The 21,835-nt window shown below is 34.2% G+C and overlaps 1 protein-coding gene across 3 annotated transcripts; it reads left to right on the forward strand.

Moving 5' to 3' along the window:
• Nucleotides 1-102: 102 nt before the first annotated feature.
• LOC132549428 (coatomer subunit beta'-like) lies at nt 103-21,472 on the forward strand. Of its 3 annotated transcripts, none has more exons than XM_060213364.1 (22): nt 103-187; nt 1,374-1,511; nt 1,833-1,919; nt 2,443-2,569; nt 3,045-3,193; nt 3,699-3,845; nt 4,231-4,330; nt 4,681-4,823; nt 5,577-5,776; nt 6,078-6,277; nt 7,345-7,451; nt 8,128-8,271; nt 8,381-8,511; nt 8,897-9,104; nt 9,359-9,469; nt 9,720-9,934; nt 10,215-10,307; nt 10,574-10,754; nt 11,953-12,081; nt 12,745-12,903; nt 14,014-14,046; nt 19,955-21,472. In XM_060213364.1, the coding sequence occupies exons 1-22, from the start codon at nt 185-187 to the stop codon at nt 19,988-19,990; spliced, it is 2,841 nt and encodes a 946-aa protein (XP_060069347.1). In that variant the 5' UTR covers nt 103-184; the 3' UTR covers nt 19,991-21,472. The 3 variants fall into 3 exon arrangements, with proteins under 3 accessions (XP_060069347.1, XP_060069348.1, XP_060069345.1); XM_060213365.1 differs by having other exon boundaries at nt 12,748-12,903; XM_060213362.1 differs by lacking the exon at nt 14,014-14,046.
• The last annotated feature ends 363 nt before the right edge of the window (nt 21,473-21,835 follow it).

Here is a 21,835-nt window from a genome sequence, read left to right on the forward strand (position 1 = left end):
GAACGCGAAAGTGTCTGTGCTTGTTTCCCGGCCATTTTCTGAAGTAATCTCGCGCAGTTCTCGCTAACGTGATTTCCGGTAACGCATGGGTAGACACGAAGCCACGTAATTCCAGCAAACGTACACTATTTTGCCGGTGTGGAAAACAACATAATTTCTGTGCTTGCAAATACTACGGACAAAAATGGTAAGATTTTGCTAAAGTGTTGATAAATTACAGTAGGAAAGGTATTGGTAGATGTTCACGCGAACCGATCAAACTAGAAAAATGATATGTCAACTAAAAAGTGCCAAGGGGGCAGAGTGGTTACAGCACGATTACCATTGATTATGGAAGTAATGAAATGTTGGCATACTCCCCGTCCCCTCACCAGGAAAGAAATTGTTCTTGGTCTTCAGTGTTTAAGGGCATATTTGCTCAATGCTCCTGGTTTGCTATAGGCCCAAAGAATATTTACACCTTTCTATGATACAGGTCGGATAACCAGGATCACTTTTCACAAAAACGTATAGGTTATAATATGGAAAAGGCACACTTATAGCACATCACATTGAAAATTTAATAGTAATATTTACGTTAACCAAGACAGAGGTCTCCGACTGATCGTAAATGAATAAAATGGTGCAGTTATTTCAGAGCATTTTCTTCGAGTCTATCAATAGAAAAGAAGTTCTTATAACACAACCAAATGGTTTGAGTGTGATGTTTTGATGACTACATGGTCACATTTATCTGATAAATGTGTGAAACGTACTAGCACTGACATATAGTGCAATTATGTGATATATGTATTTAAAACCAAAGTTGAATTTAGTTTGATATTTGGTTTACATTTGCATTGTGTGTACAATTAATTTCAAGTTCAGATTAATTCTATGACATGTTACAAAATAATGACTGCATTTGAGAGCCAATTTTTAATGCTCCCAGGAAAGAGAGCATATAGTCGCAGCTTTGTCTGTCCGTCATAAGTTTGTCTGGAGCATAACACAAAACTATAAAAGGTATTAACATAAAACTTAATAGGTAGACCGATCTTGGTGAGGAAAAGTGCAGTGTACAAAAACCATAAAACTCTTTGCTTTATTTAGGAATTATTGCCCTTTGTTATATTTCATTCTTAAATTTTGTCCCATTTAGGAAACATAACCCGTTTCCAACGGCCCTTGTAATTCATTAAGTTGAGACTGGGGTTGTTGGTATACAATTACATGTACACAATATGCAATGTATGTTATTATTTTTGTATGTGCAGGAAACAAACCCGAAAAGAAAATCAACTGAATTTTATTTATCAATGTTAACATGATATAGTTTGATGCAATGTGGTTTTGTGCGTCTTTCAGTCATGTATATTTTATTTCTTTTATAGCCACTTCGTTTGGACATCAAACGGAAATTGTCAGCTCGATCTGACCGGGTAAAATGTGTAGATCTCCACCCAACTGAGCCATGGATGTTGGCCAGTCTGTATAATGGCAATGTTCACATCTGGAACTATGAATCACAAGTAAGTCTGTCATTGATTTTAGATACATGCACAATATTTTATTAAAATCAAAATGAAATTCAGTGGACTTTATCAACGTGGCAAAAATGTAATTGTATTCTTTAGACAGGATTTCATTGCTGTTGAACTCAATCGTATAACTATTGAGTATTTTTTTTTTATTATTTATTTTCCTTACAGAACTTTCAGAAGGGTTTTATTAAAGTGCCAACCTTTCGTTTTATGTGAAGACAGTATGTGCAAGTTACTATAGATTGATTTAGAGGAAATGGATCATTAAATGAAAATTTCAGTTACTTTATACTTCTATTTAAACTTCAGCAACTCATCAAATCCTTTGAGGTATGTGACCTGCCTGTGAGATCTGCAAGATTTATCCCAAGAAAGAACTGGATTATAACAGGATCTGTAAGTGAATAATCCCAATCTTTTGTTCCTGGCGACTACCCCAGTAAAATTTATACATCATTGGGGTCATTCCAAAAATACTGAAAAAAAGCTGAGTGCATTGATGGTGTTGCAGAGCTTATACAACTATTTTATTTCATTCATGTATGGCACTTTTTGAAACTTCTATCAGTTGTCTCTGGTTGACAACAATGTAGTTCCCCCATTTGGACAATTGAAAAGTCAGGAGTGCCTTATTACTTGATTTATAACTATCCAGGTATCATCCATGATAAATTTTAAGTGTTTTGGTTTGATATGTTGCAATAACAACAAAAGCATTTGAAGAACTTGGATGACCATTAAGGTCCAGGGCATCTTGTTTCAAACATTCACAGTTCTCTACTAGTAAATGTTTTGGGCAAACACCATCATTATGGCTATAATTCATTATATGTAAAATGTTTTACTAGTTTCAATTCATATAGTTTAATAGACAACCCTGATGCTGTAAATGAGCTGAGTCTTTGTTTTATCTTTGAAGGATGACATGACTATCCGTGCATTTAACTACAACACGCTAGAGAGAGTTCACCAATTTGAGGCTCACTCTGATTACATACGGTCGCTTGCTGTCCATCCAACACAACCTTTCATCCTCAGCAGCAGTGGTCAGTTAAAACTTCAAATAATTGTCAAAATTTCTAGATCTGTTTAATGTCTCAAAGCTACCTTCGATTTTTAAGATTTTAAAATTATGAAAAATTTTAGATTATTGTAAGTAATATTTAAAACATTTTATTAAATGCAATTACATTCATCTTTCAATTTATCAATTTGTTGAACATCAGAAAATTAGATCTGCAGAAATACCTCTGACATTGGGATGATGTTTTGTCGTTTTCAAATCCTCTGAAAATTGGATGTGCTGGATATATACTATAAATTCAGCAGACAGAGGTCTAAATCAGTGACGACCTGATTTATCAATACAGATTGCTATTAATATATCAGAGTGATAGACCAATATCATATTGATCTAACATGTAAAATCAATAAGTCATACACATGTTTTCCTAGTCAGTAGAGCACTGTCTGATCAGACAACACATTGATACAGATATTGTTTATTGTTATTATTTACAGATGACATGTTAATCAAGTTGTGGGATTGGGAAAAGAAGTGGACATGTACACAGGTGTTTGAAGGACATACTCATTATGTCATGCAAATTATCATCAACCCCAAGGATAACAACACATTTGCCAGTGGATCTCTAGACAGAACTGTCAAGGTTAGATACTCAAATAACCAATAGTGTTATATCAGACAAACTGTTGTCAAGAAAAAGGAGAAATAACTTGACTTTGCCAAGTATCACCAGGCTCTGTAGCATCAACGATAAAGTTATATACTTTGAGTCATTGCATTTTGAAAATATGTGCTATTAAGGAAAATCTGTCAACATATATTTTTCAATGTGGTGGTTATAGATAACTTATATGTAATTATCATCTGAATCATTGATACACATTTCTGTAAGCCTAAGGTTTGTTTATTTAACAACATTAGTGAAACATTACAAAATGAATCACTTGCTGGCCAGTTGTTTTAAAAAATTTAAATCCACTTCACTACCAGACCACCATGGTAGATTTAAAGTTGGTAGTGTTTGAAAGTTTTGTTTTGAAGTTATATGTCAAGCTATAACTTACAGAATTTTTCACAAAATTAAATTGAGGTTCACTTTTAAGAATCTCGTTATGACATTGACACGACTGAATCTCTTTCATGTGCAGGTGTGGCAGCTGGGCTCCCCAACACCTAACTTCACTCTGGAAGGGCATGAGAAAGGAGTTAACTGTCTAGATTATTACTCAGGGGGAGATAAACCATATCTCATCTCTGGAGCTGACGACAGACTTATCAAAATCTGGGATTATCAGGTGATTTACAGCATCGATAGAAGGCAAAACAGTGTTTGAATTTATTCATAATTGGTAATCAATCATTTTGAAAAAAAAACCATAGGTCAGTATAGTGAGTTTACAAAGAGGAAACCAGACAATTTTGATTGGTAAAAGCAATGATTATTTCCTAAATTTTTTTTTGTCACAGACACCTGGTAATAATAAGTACATGGACACTATCATCAATTGTTTTGTAGGGTCTTAAAATAACACACAGATTTGCTATCCTAAAGAAATACACACATATTTTATCTTAAAAAAATACACACATACAAACAGGAATTGATTAAACATTAAAAAAAAAATGAAAAGTTGAAAAATCTCTGAATTTATAATTAAATCATTATTTGTAAATTGGCAGAATAAAACATGTGTACAGACACTGGAAGGACATGCTCAGAATATCTCTACAGTATCCTTCCATCCAGAACTACCTATCATCATGACAGGATCAGAGGATGGTAAGACAGTTTTAGGCGATGTTAAAACATTTTTTCAGTTTTTTGACTGTTTGTTAGAAGTTATTATATATTAAGAAAACAATTGTATTGCGGCTTTGAATATGGAAGAAAATTGTAGGGCTAACACTTTCAACAAAGTGTTCAGGTTAGAATGTTGTGATAAGAGGTCATCTGACTTGATGGTTCAGGATGACCTATTGTCATCATATTTCGTCCTTTGTCATGCACTATCCGCTTTGCATAAACTTTGTCATATTTAGGTGATAGAACATAACTTTTTGGGACTACAGACTATACAGCTATACACAAAAGTGATTTTTATAATGTGCCATTTTTTTTTCTGCGTCTAGGTACAGTTCGTATTTGGCATGCTAACACCTACCGTTTGGAGAGTACGCTGAACTATGGTCTAGAAAGGGTGTGGACTATTGCCTGTCAGAAGGGGTCAAACAATGTGGCTCTTGGCTATGATGAGGGCAGCATAATCATTAAGGTACATATACTTTTTACAACAGATTAGAGATAGTGGTGTAATGGTCATTTCTGAAATTATTATCATTCAATAGAGAATACATGGTCAGTGTCTTGAAAGAAAACCTGTATTGCACTTTTGTTATCCTGTCCCAAGCCAAAATGTAGCTCATATTTAAGAATTTGACTATGTATTCTTTTTGTCCTCCAATACTTATTAAAAACAGTTCTGACTTTCAAAATTTCAGCTGTTTGTTAGGTCTATTCAATGTTTGTTTACCTTACGTTGTTGTTACGCTGAATTGTGTCCGATGATGCACAGAAATAATTTTATGAATTTTCGCAAATAAGCTTGTTTGATACAACAAATAAAATCACTTACATAAACTTTTATTTTTTGTTTTTAAATGAAAGACCTAAGTAAATCAGAAAGTTATTCTGTACGATTAAGTGCCATATACAGCAAATATATTGTTTATGTGTATTCCTACTATGGAAATTCAGTGACAGGATGAATATTTATATCACAATACAAAGATAGAGGATACTATCTAGTCGTTACATCATATATATTTCTGTTCTGTTCATTCTGATTTTGTACCTGATGAATATTCATGGAAAATTAACACTGAAGTTTTTTCTAATCTTAATACAGATATGACGTAGAATTGTGTGATTATGAAAAGAATCCAGACTGATTAGAGAATTTGTATTGGAAATTTTGAAGATACAAAATATTGAATTAATAATGTAAATAATTTCCATGTGTTGTCAGCTTGGAAGAGAGGAACCAGCTATGTCAATGGACAGTAGTGGAAAAATCATCTGGGCCAAACACTCTGAGATACAGCAGGCCAATATCAAGGCCATCAGTGATACAGAAATCAAAGATGGCGAGCGATTACCTCTAGCTGTTAAGGACATGGGAAGCTGTGAGATATACCCACAAAATGTAGCCCACAATCCCAATGGAAGGTAACTAGACATACTGAATATGTTGTCTTGGTCCATGGCAAATGTCATCTTAAATTTTTATCTGTAATGCTTGAAAACAATTCTAAGCTATTTTCTGTGAATTTTCTTGCTTCATAGGTTTAATTTTCACGGAGCAGTAACTCCATAAAACGTGTCTTTCATTTTGAAAGTTTATATTTCCAGAAATACCTGAAATTAATAGATTTGTGTACACAGAAATTCCAGAGTATTTATTTCATTGTTAAAGTATGTTGAGAACTTTTTGCCATGTGTAACTAATCGTTAATAATGCTATTTGTAGGTTTGTAGTAGTTTGTGGAGATGGTGAATACATCATATATACAGCTATGGCTCTGAGAAACAAAAGCTTTGGGTCTGCGCAGGAATTTGTATGGAGTAACGACTCGTCAGTCTATGCTACCAGAGAGAGCACCAGTATGGTTAAAATATTCAAAAATTTTAAGGAGCAAAAATCCTTCAAGCCCGACTTTGGGGCAGAAGGTAAGTTATGCAGTTTAATTGTATATTTTGAAAATTGTTTGCATGAAACATGAATTTTGAATAAGGAAAAAAAATGCAAACCGTTAGCCTAAGGGCAATTTAATACAAAATATTCACTTTGTATTAGGACTGTCATGGGGTGCAAAATTTTGGAATTACCTTGTTGAAAGCGTTTGTAACTTCCGGGAATAAATAAAAATCAAACATATACATTGTATGAACACAATGCTTCACTGATAATATTATTGTATTTCATTCTTTGCACTATCAATTGTTCTGTAACTTAAACAATCTCGAGACAAATCAAATCAGTTCAAAAAGTTGACAAGGTGTGCTTGTAAAGCTTACCACAAATATGGCAGGATGTTACATGCACATCAGGAAGTTAAGTGGGATTGAGACATTACCGTATTTGACAGAGTTATCGTGCTCAATAACAACATCTTAGGAACAACACCAGCAAGAGTTTCAACCCAAAACACACTAAAATAATTGATACCAATGAGATATTCGGTAATCCTCGCGTGTTATCCATGGTAACAGGGTAAAAGTATAGTACACAAGTATGCTGTGTATACACACGTTTGCCGGTTCCCAAAACAAAATGCTGTTGTGAGAAAACTTAAGTGTGACAATGCTTAATGTGAAAATGTAACAAACAGATAACATGTCATCATTGGTGAATGAAAACAGAACTAATGAGTGAGATATTATATTACTTTAATAATCTGCAATGTAAACACAGATGAAAGACAGAATGTTTCCTAGTTTGACGGGTACCTGGGTACATGTTATCAAACCCGGTTATTTCTCAAACTACCTGTAAACAGGTACTTGGTACTCATTACAACCCCACTTTCTATATAGTTTTGAAAATATACTAAATGAAAAGGGACACATGTAGTGTGTAGTCTTAAAGTTATGAACTATGATCATGAAAAGTGACACAATGTGTAGTTTTTAAATTATGAATTATGATCATGAAATGGGACACATATAGTGTAGTTTTAAAATTGTGATCATGAAAATGGAAAGTCGTGTTCTAATAATGTCTCTCATTTTCATAGGAATATATGGTGGTTACATGCTTGGTGTTCGTTCTGTCAGTGGTCTGGCTTTCTATGAGTGGGACTCCACCGATCTCATTAGAAGAATTGAAATCACACCAAAATTTGTAAGTATATACCTAGTGACTACAATTTCTGACTGCTGAGATATTAACAGTAATTTTGATTTTTTTTTTCTGTATTGATTTTAAAGGCACTTTGACAATTAGAGTCATTAAGGACCAAACATTATAAAGTACGATCACCTTGTTTAGCTGGTGACTATACATATAAGCAGCCTCACTGAACAACATATGGGAGGCCTGTTACATGTTGCCTTGAACAATTTGGATTAAGTTCATCCAAGGTCACAACATGACAGCACAGGGTCAATGATCTAAGTGTCTGGAGAATTGAAGGGATTCAATTGCGTTACTTAGGAAACCCTAGAAAACAAAGATATAATATTTCAGAACCGTATAGTGTATATAATTGGTTGGTATGTATATATGGGTGATTCAAATTTCAAATAATCATAGATGGATGTAGAGTCATTGTTATTATAATCTCTCATATCAGCTTCTCCTGGATTTAGCTGATTTGAAAATTCTCTTTACATTCATTTCTCAAAACGGGGAAAATCTTCACTCAAATTGCTTTTAAGGTCATTTCCTGGTTAGAATGAAAAGGTAAGTTTACAGCTTTCAACTATACCAATCTATGATAGGTATGTGAGTGTGTGTATTCTTAGGATGTAGTTTTAGTTTATCAAATTTTACTTTGATTGTTAATTTGTGATTTCAGGTGTCTTGGAGTGAGAACGGTGAGCTGGTATGTATCTGTACAGACGACTCCTTCTTCATTCTAAAGTACAACGCTGAGGCTGTGGAGAAAGCTAAAGAACACAAGGAGGACATCACTGAGGATGGAATTGAGGAGGCATTTGATGTTAGTAATAGATCTGTATTTATTGACAAGAACGGTAAAAATCATTAGCATGCAGCATTGTTAAGTAAAGCTTAAACAAGTAAATGTATGACTGTGATTATGTTTGTAGGTTGTCGGAGAGATTGAAGAGACAGTGAAGACTGGTATCTGGGTTGGAGACTGTTTTATATACACCAACAGTGTCAACCGACTCAACTATTACGTGGGCGGAGAGATTGTCACAGTTGCTCATTTAGATAGGTAATTTTCATAAACAGAATTTGTGGTCATTTTTTTAGTAAGATCACTGTAGAAAAATGTTTTCATTCTTACTTCTTCTCTCAAATGAGCAGGATTTTGTGTATTTATGATACTGTCATCATTAAATGTGAAAACTTTTGTATATACAGTGTTTAATAACGGAACCTTACATGTAGTACCTCTGATGACTCAATCAGCTAGGGTAATAATTGGTCAGGGAACCTGATCACTGTGGTCAGTCAGTTGAGATGACAACTGGTCAGAAGATATTTACATAGAAATGAATTGGAATGTTAGAAAAAACTAAAAACATAATATCCTTGTAAATGCATTTCATAACACTTGTGTTGGGGCATTGACTAGATTTGACCAATGACTATTTCAGAATGATGTATCTCTTGGGTTACATACCGAAGGATAACAGACTATACCTCGGTGATAAAGAACTAAATGTTGTCAGCTATTCTCTCTTACTATCGGTACTCGAGTACCAAACTTCTGTGATGAGGCGAGACTTTGAGACAGCAGATAAAGTTCTGCCTACTGTTCCCAGGGAACATCGAACAAGGGTTGCCCACTTCCTGGAGAAACAGGTTTGATAAATTCTTTGTTTCATGTTCTTCGATAAATTAATCTCATGATTGATTTTATAATAAATGAAATGTGCACTTTCAATGCTATTCCTCTAAAGACAAATCATATGTTTAATTTGTCCAGAACACAAAAACAATTATTAAAAGTTGAAAAAGGTAAATAAGATATTTGCAACGTGCTCCTTTCATTACAACCTTTACTGATGTAAGAATATTGGGACTGTCTGTTTACTTAGTACATTTTTGTTTTTAAGGGATTTAAATCACAAGCACTAGCTGTAACTTGTGACTCTGAACATAAGTTTGAACTTGCTGTACAACTAGGTGATCTGAAGATTGCATACCAAATAGCTAAAGAATCAGAGGTGAGATATTACCTGATTTTTATTTCAGGAAAACACTTTGAAATTTTAAAATGAAAAGAGAAATTGATGTGGCATACATCTATGATTAATGTATTGATTTATGTGTATCTGAGCAATACAATACTTGAGAAGCTATGAAGATTTAGAGTTTGATGTGGTCATTATAAGTTGTAGAAGGGCTAAACCCTGGATAGTAAATAAGCAATGAATAAATAAACAGATATTCAATGAATTCTGTCCCGAATTTTAGGCAGAACAAAAGTGGAAACAGCTGGCAGAGTTGGCAATCAGCAAGTGTGAGTTTGGACTGGCCCAGGAATGTTTACACCAGGCACAGGACTTTGGTGGCCTCCTTCTCCTTGCAAGCTCTGCTGGTAACAGTCAAATGGTGGCCAGACTTGGTGAAACTGCAGCAAATGCTGGACAGAATAATGTTTCCTTTATTTCAAACTTTGTTCTGGGAAGGTAAGTAGTTTCTAATATCAAGATTTCATAATGCCTTTATGATACTTAAACATTATGATATTTTAATCCTGTAATAAGTTTAGGGGTGAGGATAGACAAAAAAAATTAAAAATTTGGTGAGATTATTACAGGAAAAAGGGATAGTATTTGTTAGTATTTCAGCAGAATAGTAACGGATATAGATAGGTTTTTTACAGACATATATGGGTGTGTTGCTATGTAAGTAAATTCATGGTCCTGATGGTTGTCCTCTACAAGTATCTACATGATTTATTTGTAGACTTGAGGAATGTTTAGAAGTATTGATCAGGACGGAGCGGATACCAGAGGCAGCTTTCTTCGCTAGGACATACCTACCCAGCCAAGTGTCAAGGTAAATATTGGATAAGACTGGCGTAGAATACTTATTAATCATCAGATTGGCCACAAGATCTCTTCAGTATTATAAGATGCTTTTCTGTCTTATTGTATGGGTGTATTTCTAAATCTTGAATAATAAACTGTAATTATAAGTTTAATATATGCATTGTTTTCAAATTTTCTGCTTCAGTTATGATGTTCAAGTTAAACATAATTATGTTTTTTTTAATAACAAAACCCAGATAAAATGAGATTTATGTGACATATTCCTGTTTACAGGGTTGTGGAGCTTTGGAGGGAGCAGTTGTCCAAAGTAAATCAGAAGGCTGCTAGTTCGTTGGCAGATCCTGGAGAGTACGAAAACCTGTTTCCAGGTTTAAAGGATGCTTTAAAGACAGAACAATATTTAAAGCCGCAGCGATCCCAACTTCTTCCAGCCAACAGCTACACAAGTGTCCCGGTAAGAGGCATAACAGAAAATTTCTCAAGTTTAATGATGCTAACCATCTATCAGACATCAGACCTCCAGAATAAAACCTTCTCTATATGGTTCAGTTTGCCTACCCACTGTTGACTTAGAAATATACCCCCAAGAAATGCTGTTTCAGGAAATATACATCTAATACTTGAATCTTGTCTTTGTACTGTCAAAATTTCTCTCAAAGTAACAATAGCTAATTACTTTCGTAACCAATTCTTATAAAATTTGTTGCTGAGGGTAAATACCTAAGGTGACTTAACACTTGTGATCATTTCCAATTTCTTGTGATGTATCTTTATTTTAATTATCTTTGTAGAAGTTTTTCCCTTTGTATTTTAACTTATGTAAACACTTAAAAGAATCCTATGAGTTTTACAAAAAATAATCCTGGAATCCAGGTATATTTTTTATCTTTTTTTTTCCTATGACACTCAAATGACTGAACCATCCTGAATAATCATAATTTGATTGTATGATTTGGAACTAGATGTCGTATCAGAATAATAATTAAAAAAAAATAAAAACAAAACATTGCTGTTAATCAGATTTCTATGTTTTACACTTCACTCTATTAGTGCTTCCTTGTCTGACAGAGTGTAGTCACAGAGAAACATTACACACACATTTTCTAAGCGGTTGTGGTATTGTAATTAGAGTATTTTATCAGGTTGACCTGTGTATGAGAGTATTGACTATTCAGAAGCCCTGTCACATGTTTACTGTTGAAACATTAAATACATACTACAAAATATTTGTGTCAATCACACTTCAGAAGTGTTGTTTTACATGGAAAGTCCTTGATTTGCTCCTAAAATATTATACTGTAAGGAGGGTTTTTTCTTGACTTTCAAAAAAGCATTTGACTTGTTAAATTAACAAAGGACCCCCAACATTGATGAAGTTTTGCTCCAATATATCATGTGATTTGAGTCCCTTGACTCGTACATTCATGAGATTTGGATTTTTACCAAGGAAAACCCTTTGTATGCATCAGTGGATATAATACAATGTATACGATGAATGATCTAGTATTTGTTATAACAAGGAATGCCACTGGCATGATGTTTTTTATTGCCGAATGTGGGTAGTTGATGAGGTCCGTAAATACACATTGGGATTATCAAATTTTATTGATGTAATGAAAACCACAATACTATTATTTGTGCTTGTGTTTTAGCCTAACACTAGTCGTGTCCCAGTCGATGAGATGACTCAGGCTGAAGAGAGAGGTGCCTTCAACTTCACACCTAGTGGAGCACAAGATGAAGATGAAGAGTTTGAGGAAGCATCAGCTCCTGATCAACAGGTAACACATCACTGCTATATCAGTTATGTCACCATTTAAGATAAACTCATCTGATCAGACTCCTGTAGTGTTCACTTGTTTCGTCACGAGAGAGGAGCAGAAGTGAGAATTATTTCTTTCTCGCAGCATCCACATCCAACATTAAGAAGTTTCATTTTGATCAATTTTGCAGAGAGGTTTTCAGTTTAATCAGAACTTTCTGTGAATTTTTATGTTGTTGAAAACTTCAGTTATTTGAATGAGTCAAAGTGGGGAGGATGAAAAAAATCTTGTATTGTTAGCAAGCTGAAACAGAATTAACCTACCTCTGTAAAAAGGACATTAGGAGGGTGAATACCATGATTTTTTGTTATATATTCATATGAAGAGTGTTGCTTCAACAGGAGCATATTAAGGTTCTCATTGATTGGTTGGTCAATCTGTATACCAACATTATTGTTATGTAATATTAGGTTACTGACTACAGTATGCACTAATGGTATATTTATCAGCTTTTTGGTAGATTCTATACATACATAGGTGTTATAATACCTAGAGTGTTTGATGTAGATCAAATTAACAGCTATTTCTTGAGGATTCTGTGACTTAGAAATTCTGGAGAAGATTTAATGATATTATATATAGATAATGTATGTAATTAAGAGTGTCATGTTTTATTTCAAGCAGGAACCAGTAGCAGCCAAGGTGGTGAAAGAATCCTCACAGCAGCCTGCTGATGCTCCTACACAAGGTGGACAATTATCAAGTGCTGACATGGCTGACATTGAACAGGAATTAGAACTGGACTTAGAAAATCTGAACATAGACAACATTGATACAACGGTAAGTCAGCTATGGTCTTCTACTACATAGGTCACAAGTCTACTGCTAAGTTATTCATACATCTCCTTCTCAGTTAGCCACAGGTCTACTACTGCCACATATCTCCTAAGTCAGCCACAGGCCACTTATTATGTTAGCCATGGTTTCCTACTACATTAGCCACATGTCTACTGCTAAGTTAGTCATACGTCTCCTCCTCAATTAGCCACAGGTCTCCTACTAAGTTAACCACAATTCTCCTACTAAGTTAACCACAAGTCTCCTACTAAGTTAACCACAAGTCTCCTACTAAGTTAACCACAAGTCTCCTACTAAGTTAACCACAAGTCTCCTACTAAGTTAACCACAAGTCTCCTACTAAGTTAACCACAATTCTCCTACTAAGTTAACCACAAGTCTCCTACTAAGTTAACCACAAGTCTCCTACTAAGTTAACCACAAGTCTCCTACTAAGTTAACCACAAGTCTCCTACTAAGTTAACCACAATTCTCCTACTAAGTTAACCACAAGTCTCCTACTAAGTTAACCACAATTCTCCTACTAAGTTAACCACAAGTCTCCTACTAAGTTAACCAAGTCTTCTTTTAAGTTAGCCACAGGTTTACTGCGATGTTAGTCACAAGTCTTTTACTTAAATTTCTGTTGCAGCCAATCTGTTTTCTTCAATATATCTTTGTGACTCGTCCTGAACTAAATGTCAGTATTGATTTCATAGAACCACTTATGTTAAAATTTGTGACCGTTATTGAATACCTTAAAGGGTTTTGGTGGGAGGAGGATTATTGACAAAACATGCAACATCTTTCATCAATAAAAATATCCCCTGAATTTTGGTGTTTCAGCAGGTTGAGAGCTCTTTGTGTGTTTTCTTTACTGCTTTATTGTTTTCATTGCACTGTTTCTTTTGCTGGGATTTGGGTTGTTGATTTAATTATAATATATATTTTACAGTTTAATAACTCTTCTAATCTGCCATAATATAAACTAATATCGAAAAATCCCCTAAAAACAAAAAGTTAGAAACAAAAAAAAAAAAAAAAAAAAAAAAAAAAAAAAAAAAAAAAAAAAAAAAAAAAAAAAAAAACCACAATAACCCCGTCTCTTTGTAGGCAGTAGATGACAAAGAAATACCCAATGAGGAGGTAAGCTAGTCACGGAATGATTTATTTTTGCATACCACTGGTTTACTTTTGGTTTCTTAGTTGCCTTTTGTGTTAGCTTGAATGCTTTATCTACATAGAACAGTTATTTCATTTTTAGACATTGATTTGGACAGGGGCTTTTTTTTTGACAAATTTTTTATATTGATTGACCAAAGACAGAAACTATTAGCTACATTGACCGGACGATGGCATAATGAAAAACTACTGATGATGAGTCACTGACGATGACAAAGAGATGCTTTGATGGGCCACTGATGATGACAGAATAGCTACTTTGATGGGCCACTGACAATGACAGAATAGCTACTTTGATGGGCCACTGATGGTGACAGAATAGCTACTTTGATGGGCCACTGACAATGACAGAATAGCTACTTTGATGGGCCACTGACGATGACAGATTGGCTACTTTGATGGGCCACTGATGGTGACAGAATAGCTACTTTGATGGGCCACTGACGATGACAGAATAGCTACTTTGATGGGCCACTGACGATGACAGATTGGCTAATTGATGGGCCACTGATGGTGACAGAATAGCTACTTTGATGGGCCACTGATGGTGACAGAATAGCTACTTTGATGGGCCACTGATGGTGACAGAATAGCTACTTTGATGGGCCACTGATGGTGACAGAATAGCTACTTTGATGGGCCACTGACGATGACAAAATAGCTACTTTGATGGGCCACTGATGGTGACAGAATAGCTACTATAATTGGCCACTGACGATGGTGACAGAATAGCTACTTTGATGGGCCACTGACAATGGTGACAGAATAGCTACTTTGATGGGCCACTGACAATGACAGAATAGCTACTTTGATGGGCCACTGATGGTGACAGAATAGCTACTTTGATGGGCCACTGACAATGACAGAATAGCTACTTTGATGGGCCACTGACGATGACAGATTGGCTACTTTGATGGGCCACTGATGGTGACAGAATAGCTACTTTGATGGGCCACTGACGATGACAGAATAGCTACTTTGATGGGCCACTGACTATGACAGATTGGCTAATTGATGGGCCACTGATGGTGACAGAATAGCTACTTTGATGGGCCACTGATGGTGACAGAATAGCTACTTTGATGGGCCACTGATGGTGACAGAATAGCTACTTTGATGGGCCACTGATGGTGACAGAATAGCTACTCTGATGGGCCACTGACGATGACAAAATAGCTACTTTGATGGGCCACTGATGGTGACAGAATAGCTACTATAATTGGCCACTGACGATGGTGACAGAATAGCTACTTTGATGGGCCACTGTCAATGACAGAATAGCTACTTTGATGGGCCACTGATGATGACAGAATAGCTACTTTGATGGGCCACTGACAATGAAAGAATAGCTACTTTGATGGGCCACTGACAATGACAGAATAGCTACTTTGATGGGCCACTGACGATGGTGACAGAATAGCTACTTTGATGGGCACAACAGTTATTGAAATCATACCAGTAATAGTAGATTCTTTTTAATGGTGATAGTTATCTTCCATGTTTGTGGTGTTTAACATACTAATATTCAACCCAATTACAAATTATATATTCTCATTATGCTGCATATCTGCTTAAAGCATCAAGTTACAGAACTGATCATCATTAATCTTTATCCTCAGAAATGTCTGCTAATGTTTGACATGGGTGTTCTGTAGGAGCAATGATGTAGTAACATACTGAGGATAGCCAGTCAACTTCCGAGATATACCTATTTTTCACTTGTTTCACTGTTAGATGTTTTTATTTTTACAAAGCCCTGAGGTTAAATTTGGGTGTAAATATTGAAATTACTTACGATTTGTCTGTCAAAAGGAAATATGGATGACAACAAAAGAAATTGAAAAAAAAAACCATTAATAATTAATAAATAAAAACACACTTTTTTTCTTTTTGGTCTAATTTCCATGCTAAGTGTTTGTATACCAAAATTAACTGTTTATAGATGATTTAACTTTCAATACTTATGTTGCATCAAAATGCTTCCCTAAAGTATCAACTTTACATGCTGGCAAATCAGAAATGAAAAAAAAAGTGTTGAAATGTCGTACCTGGTTTAGACGTCACTTTTTATTCCAGTGTCTGTAGACAGAGAATCTGGTAGAAGCAATGAAACTATCCGTGTAGCTTAGATAATTACTAATCTGCTAAGCTGATGCTAATTGAGGCCTACAATTATCATGTATAATGTGTTTGTTACTGATGAGAGTATGAGTATCACTAGATCAATGCACTGTCATTAATACACCTATATAACATGCTTTTCACAAATTACTCCAACTGTACCACACCATATAATTCAATGTTTTGAAATCTGTAACTTTATGAAAAGGAGTTTACCTTTGTTAAAAGAATGTATGCATGCTTTGTCAAAACAGATTTCTTACCAGAAGATGTTTGTTGTTCTGTGTTGAATCTGATATTAATTCACATCATCAAAGTTATCTTCCTGTACGCAATAGACATTATATCTTTGTTTTCATCTTACTCATGATTCACATTCAGATGTGATGGTGACAAGTTCTTCAACACTTTGTGTTGTTATTAATGTTATGCTCATGATATCAAGGTCTTGATTTTGGGCTGACCTTACTTTTATAACTATTTGATAAGACTCTCTTGCTGGTGTTTATTAAATCCTGGTCATCCTGCTGGTGTTGATTAAATCCTGGGTTATCCTGCTGGTGCTTATTAAATCCTGGGTCATCCTGTTGATGTTTATTAAATCCAGGGTCATCCTGTTGATGTTTATTAAATCCAGGGTCATCCTGCTGGTGTTTATTAAATCCTGGGTTATCCTGCTGGTGCTTATTAAATCCAGGGTCATCCTGTTGATGTTTATTAAATCCAGGGTCATCCTGTTGATGTTTATTAAATCCAGGGTCATCCTGCTGGTGTTTATTAAATCCTGGTCATCCTGCTGGTGTTTATTAAATCCTGGTCATCCTGCTGGTGTTTATTAAATCCTGGGTCATCCTGCTGGTGTTTTTTAAATCCAGGGTCATCTTGCTGGTGTTTATTAAATCCTGCTTCTCTAGGTTAGATCCTGTGACATTCTGTTTCTCTAGGTTAGATCCTGTGACATTCTGTTTCTCTAGGTTAGATCCTGTGACATTCTGTTTCTCTAGGTTAGATCCTGTGACATTCTGTTTCTCTAGGTTAGATCCTGTGACATTCTGTTTCTCTAGGTTAGATCCTGTGACATTCTGTTTCTCTAGGTTAGATCCTGTGACATTCTGCTGTTTAACATGTTATATACATTTTACATTCAATTTAATCTAGCTTGTGATTGGGCTGGGATTATTTTTGTAAATGAATATCTTGGTAGAGTGGAAATGAACATAATTTATGTATGACTTTTATACTTTGTATCTGTATATGAATTTTTTTTTTAGTTGGGTAGTTGTATACTTAAGATTTCAATTTTCATGGATATTAAACAATCTTTTAGCCTTTCAGTGGGGCTAATACAACATAGGTTAGAAATGTGAAAAGTTTGTTATCGGTAATGGTGGTTTTATATCTTGGTGGAGATGGATAATTTAGTGAGATGTTGTACATACGTGATTCATTTTGTTTATAGACATTTTGATGCAACTAGTTTACCATATTTGAAATGACAGCAAAATTTAATCCATGTGCAGAAATGTATTGAGCATGTTCATTTTGAAACTGATATTATCTCACTGAAATATAATATTCTATATACACCTGTTGGGTTTAGATGAAGTCAATAAAAAAAATCATACTAAGCCTTTTAACACTAAATTTAAGGTTTAACACTCAAGATTATGTGGATATTTCTGCAACACAACATCATCAATAAAATTTTAGAATTAAAATAAAGGATGTTATAGGTGCTTTTGAATGATAAAATGAAAAGAGAGAAAAAATGAAAATAGTAATATTTGGAATATTTGTTCACCTTGGTGAGACGGTGTGTCACAAATCAAAAGTAATACATTGTGACCTACATTTTGACATTTGACATATATAAAAAAGGAAATGTTTGTCCAGGTTTTATCTCCAATGTACACCACTATTCACCAGAATTTCTGCTTTTCTTATAGGTTTATCTTTGCGAGGGACTGTAATTTTGCTGAATTGTCTTGATTTCTGTTGGAAAATACAACCAATATCATACTGCCAATGTTTGTTCAATTGAGATCTGTTTGTTGGGAATAAAAATTTAAAAAAAAATTAACAATTTTTAGGATTTAGGATTTTACTTGACGTGAAATTTTTTTGAACATCATCAGTAAATAATGTATAGGCTTTATGTTGATTCAGACAGAATTATTTGCGTAATGTTTTGCCTGCCGTGTCAAATGATGAAGTCAGAAATTGGGCAGAGCAGAACATATAATTTTACTGAATTTTTGTAATGATATAGGTAAATTGAATGCTTGATGATGATGCATGCAATCCCATGATCATGCCTTATATAACAGCTGGTGATTTACAGTGGTGATAATTCTACACATTAACAGCCTGTCTTTGTTACATTGTAATACTATCTTAACCAGTTATTTGTAGGGAGTGTGACGGTTAGTGTGAATAATAATTACTACCTACTACTGGTAATACAACCACCTGTTCTTCTGTACACAACATTGTTTTGTAAAATATTACTGGTATTCACTTGTAATGGTTTCTTCTTGTTTTAAAGAATTATCAACATGCCATTATTAGCGAGTAATTAAATAACTGCTGAAAAGTTTCTTCAATCATAAATGTTTCAGTGCAAATCATAAGATATTTCTATACTTGTTGTAAATATATTTCAAAGTTATGTTCAATAACAAAAAAAAGTTCTGTTTGTTAATGCAATTTAAAAAAAAAAGCTATTTCTGTCATCTCTACAAGAATTTTATTTCAATGAAGATTTTAACTATTTTGTTTTCTTAGCTTAATATTTGTTCAGATCACAATTTGAAATATGACTTATTAAGTATGTAAGGGTTAAATGAGTTAATGTGGTGGTGTGACATTTGTTATCTGTCTGGCATCAACTTTTCCCTTAAAGCATATTCTTCTGAATAACCGTATTTCCTAAAATCATAATCATTGTATTTAAATGAAAGGTTTCTGGCATGAGACCCAACAAAGTTTGCGACAAGAAATGTCCTTGACCTATGTTCAAGGTCTCATAAGTCAAAGTTGATGAAACATTTAAACAAATTCTTCTGAACCAAAAGCACTAGAATCAAGATCTAGATCACAGGGGTCAATTTTCCAACAATTTCTTCTCTAAGAAACCAAAACCATTTATCTGTCTGTCTGTCTATTCATCTGTCTGTCTGTCCTTATGTATCACTTGTTATCAGGAAAAAATTCTATAAAAAATTTAAACCAATGACGTAATCAGGAAACCAACAATGTGATGAATATTCAAGTGAATCTTTGGTTTGGAAAATGTCGTTTACACTCTATTGCCCAGCAGCAGTGCTGTTTCATTATAAGAACATTAATAGAAAGATAAAAATTGTTGAAAGATTTTATTTTTCTTCTTTTAAACATGTTTTTCACTGCAGTGCTGGATCACATGCCTCGGAAATCATATTAACCAAATTTAATCTATTTTACCATGGTATGCAAGATTCCAAGAAGGGAGGAAACTCCCGTGCATTAGAGATGACTTCTGTTTTAATGACAGTGTTCTTCATATCAGTGTTGATTGATTGGGAATCATGTAGAATTTGGAGAAAAAAACTGAGGGATATGTTAATTTTATTTTATATAACCAATGCTACTCATTACATTGTATCCTGTACTAACTTACACCGCCTTACATATGACTTTGTATTTAGTCTTATTAAAAAATCCATTCTGTAAACATAGACCATGAACATCAAGTATCTTTTTGTTTTCCCAGGATGTGAATTTAGACGAAGAGTTTCTTGAAGATTGATGGAGCTGTACCATATACAACCATAGTGTGATTTATATAGACTGGGATCACGGCAATGTATACAGGCTGGATAACATCTCCTTGACACTTGGCAAGTCATACAAATTGTCTTCAGATATTCAGATGGTTTGTGGAACAATGACTCTGTATTTGTCTCTGTAGAACTTCCTTGTTAGATGGATGTGTCTGTGAACATGACTTTGTTGGAGGGAATAGTTTTCAGACCAGGCAGCACAATTTCGGAAAATAACAGTATTTCAAGATGAGGAAGTTTCACACCAGACTTTACTTAGGAATGATATAAATTATAATTTACACTTTATCCCACACAATTAGCCAAATCCAGACAAGGCTTACTCCAAGTAATAATGTCTGTAAAATATGCAAGTCTGCAACTCAGTAGAATATTTCTTAAAATTATGCCTGGATTATTTTTTGGTGATTTCTTTTTGCAATTGTGTCAGTAAATGCTGACTGTGTCTTTATTACCAGATACTGCCACAGGCAGTTTGATTATATATATCTCAAATCTGACATAACAATGAAGAAGAATATGTAACTTCTACTGTTTTATGATTCCACTAGTTTTCACAGTTAGAGGCAGATAAAATCATCTACAGAACGTTATTGAAATTGTGTTTTAAGGTTTTGATGTAAGGTAATTGAGATTGTACGAGGTACAAAATATCATTTTACTGGTTGAAACTGGTTTAAATCCAATTGTGGGAGTTGAAATTGAATGAAAGTGCTCTGTCTTTTAATATCATGAAGATAATGATGTTTATTTTTAGTTTAAGGCAGTAAAAGTGAAAGTGAAAGTTGCATAATTTGCTGCTCCTGTTAAGGTCATGTTATGTGTACTTTGATTCAGTCAATGAGAAAAGGAGAGTGGTCATGTAAATAAATATAAACGTGACTAAAAAATATAAGAAAGTGGCTGTCTGATGTATATTGTATTTAACTGTACATAACACTTACCATCTTTCTTGATGGTTGACTGATAATATTATTTATATTGTTCAAAAGATGCAGTTGAAGTTTGAAGGGTATGAAGTTAAAAACAGAGTGTTTAAGATATTTAAACTATTTCATCGTACTTAATGTACTACATTATATATTTCTTTTTGTTCTTGGTTAATGGAAGTGCTTTGTAAAATGAGCAGTATAATGTAATATTGGGAGGATCCAATGCACTGACTAGAAATAATGATTTTTTCTGTCAAACGAATAATTATAATGGATCGAAATTACAAAATATGTACCAGGTTTTGAAGTTTGATATACATAAATGTGTGCATGTGAATTTCACAGATACTAAGTTTTCTGTCAGGTTTTTTTTTGAATTCCACAGTATCAAAGTTATACAAAATGACACATTGTGTGTTGATTCTTTGGAAGTGAGAATGTGTATGGATGGGGATGTATAAAGTGAAGGGGTCAGAAAGTTAATGTATGGATGAATAAAACAACTTTAATATAGAAGTAGTCTTTATTTATTCTTTGTTCTGCTTATAATAATATGTATTTCCTGAATATTTAAGCATTAATGAATACATTTGACAAAAATGACAAAACAAAACATTCAGAGCTGCAACAGTGCTCATGCATACAAAAATGAAATAGAATGCCAGGATTCAAATAAACAGGTGTAGGTTTACATTACATCAATTTGTTTCAGGTCGGTCTGTACACAAAATGTAGGTGTACAGTCACTGGAATAAGGTCAGTATGTACACAAGGTGTAGGTGTACAGTCACTGGAGTAAGGACAGTCTGTACACAAGATGTTGGTGTACAGTTACTGGAATAAGGTCAGTCTGCACACAAGATGTCGGTGTACAGTTAC

This window comes from Ylistrum balloti, unplaced genomic scaffold (assembly GCF_031769215.1).
Source record: "Ylistrum balloti isolate Yb309-2 unplaced genomic scaffold, AGI_CSIRO_Ybal_v1 Utg370056, whole genome shotgun sequence".
Taxonomy (NCBI): Eukaryota; Metazoa; Mollusca; class Bivalvia; order Pectinida; family Pectinidae; genus Ylistrum; species Ylistrum balloti.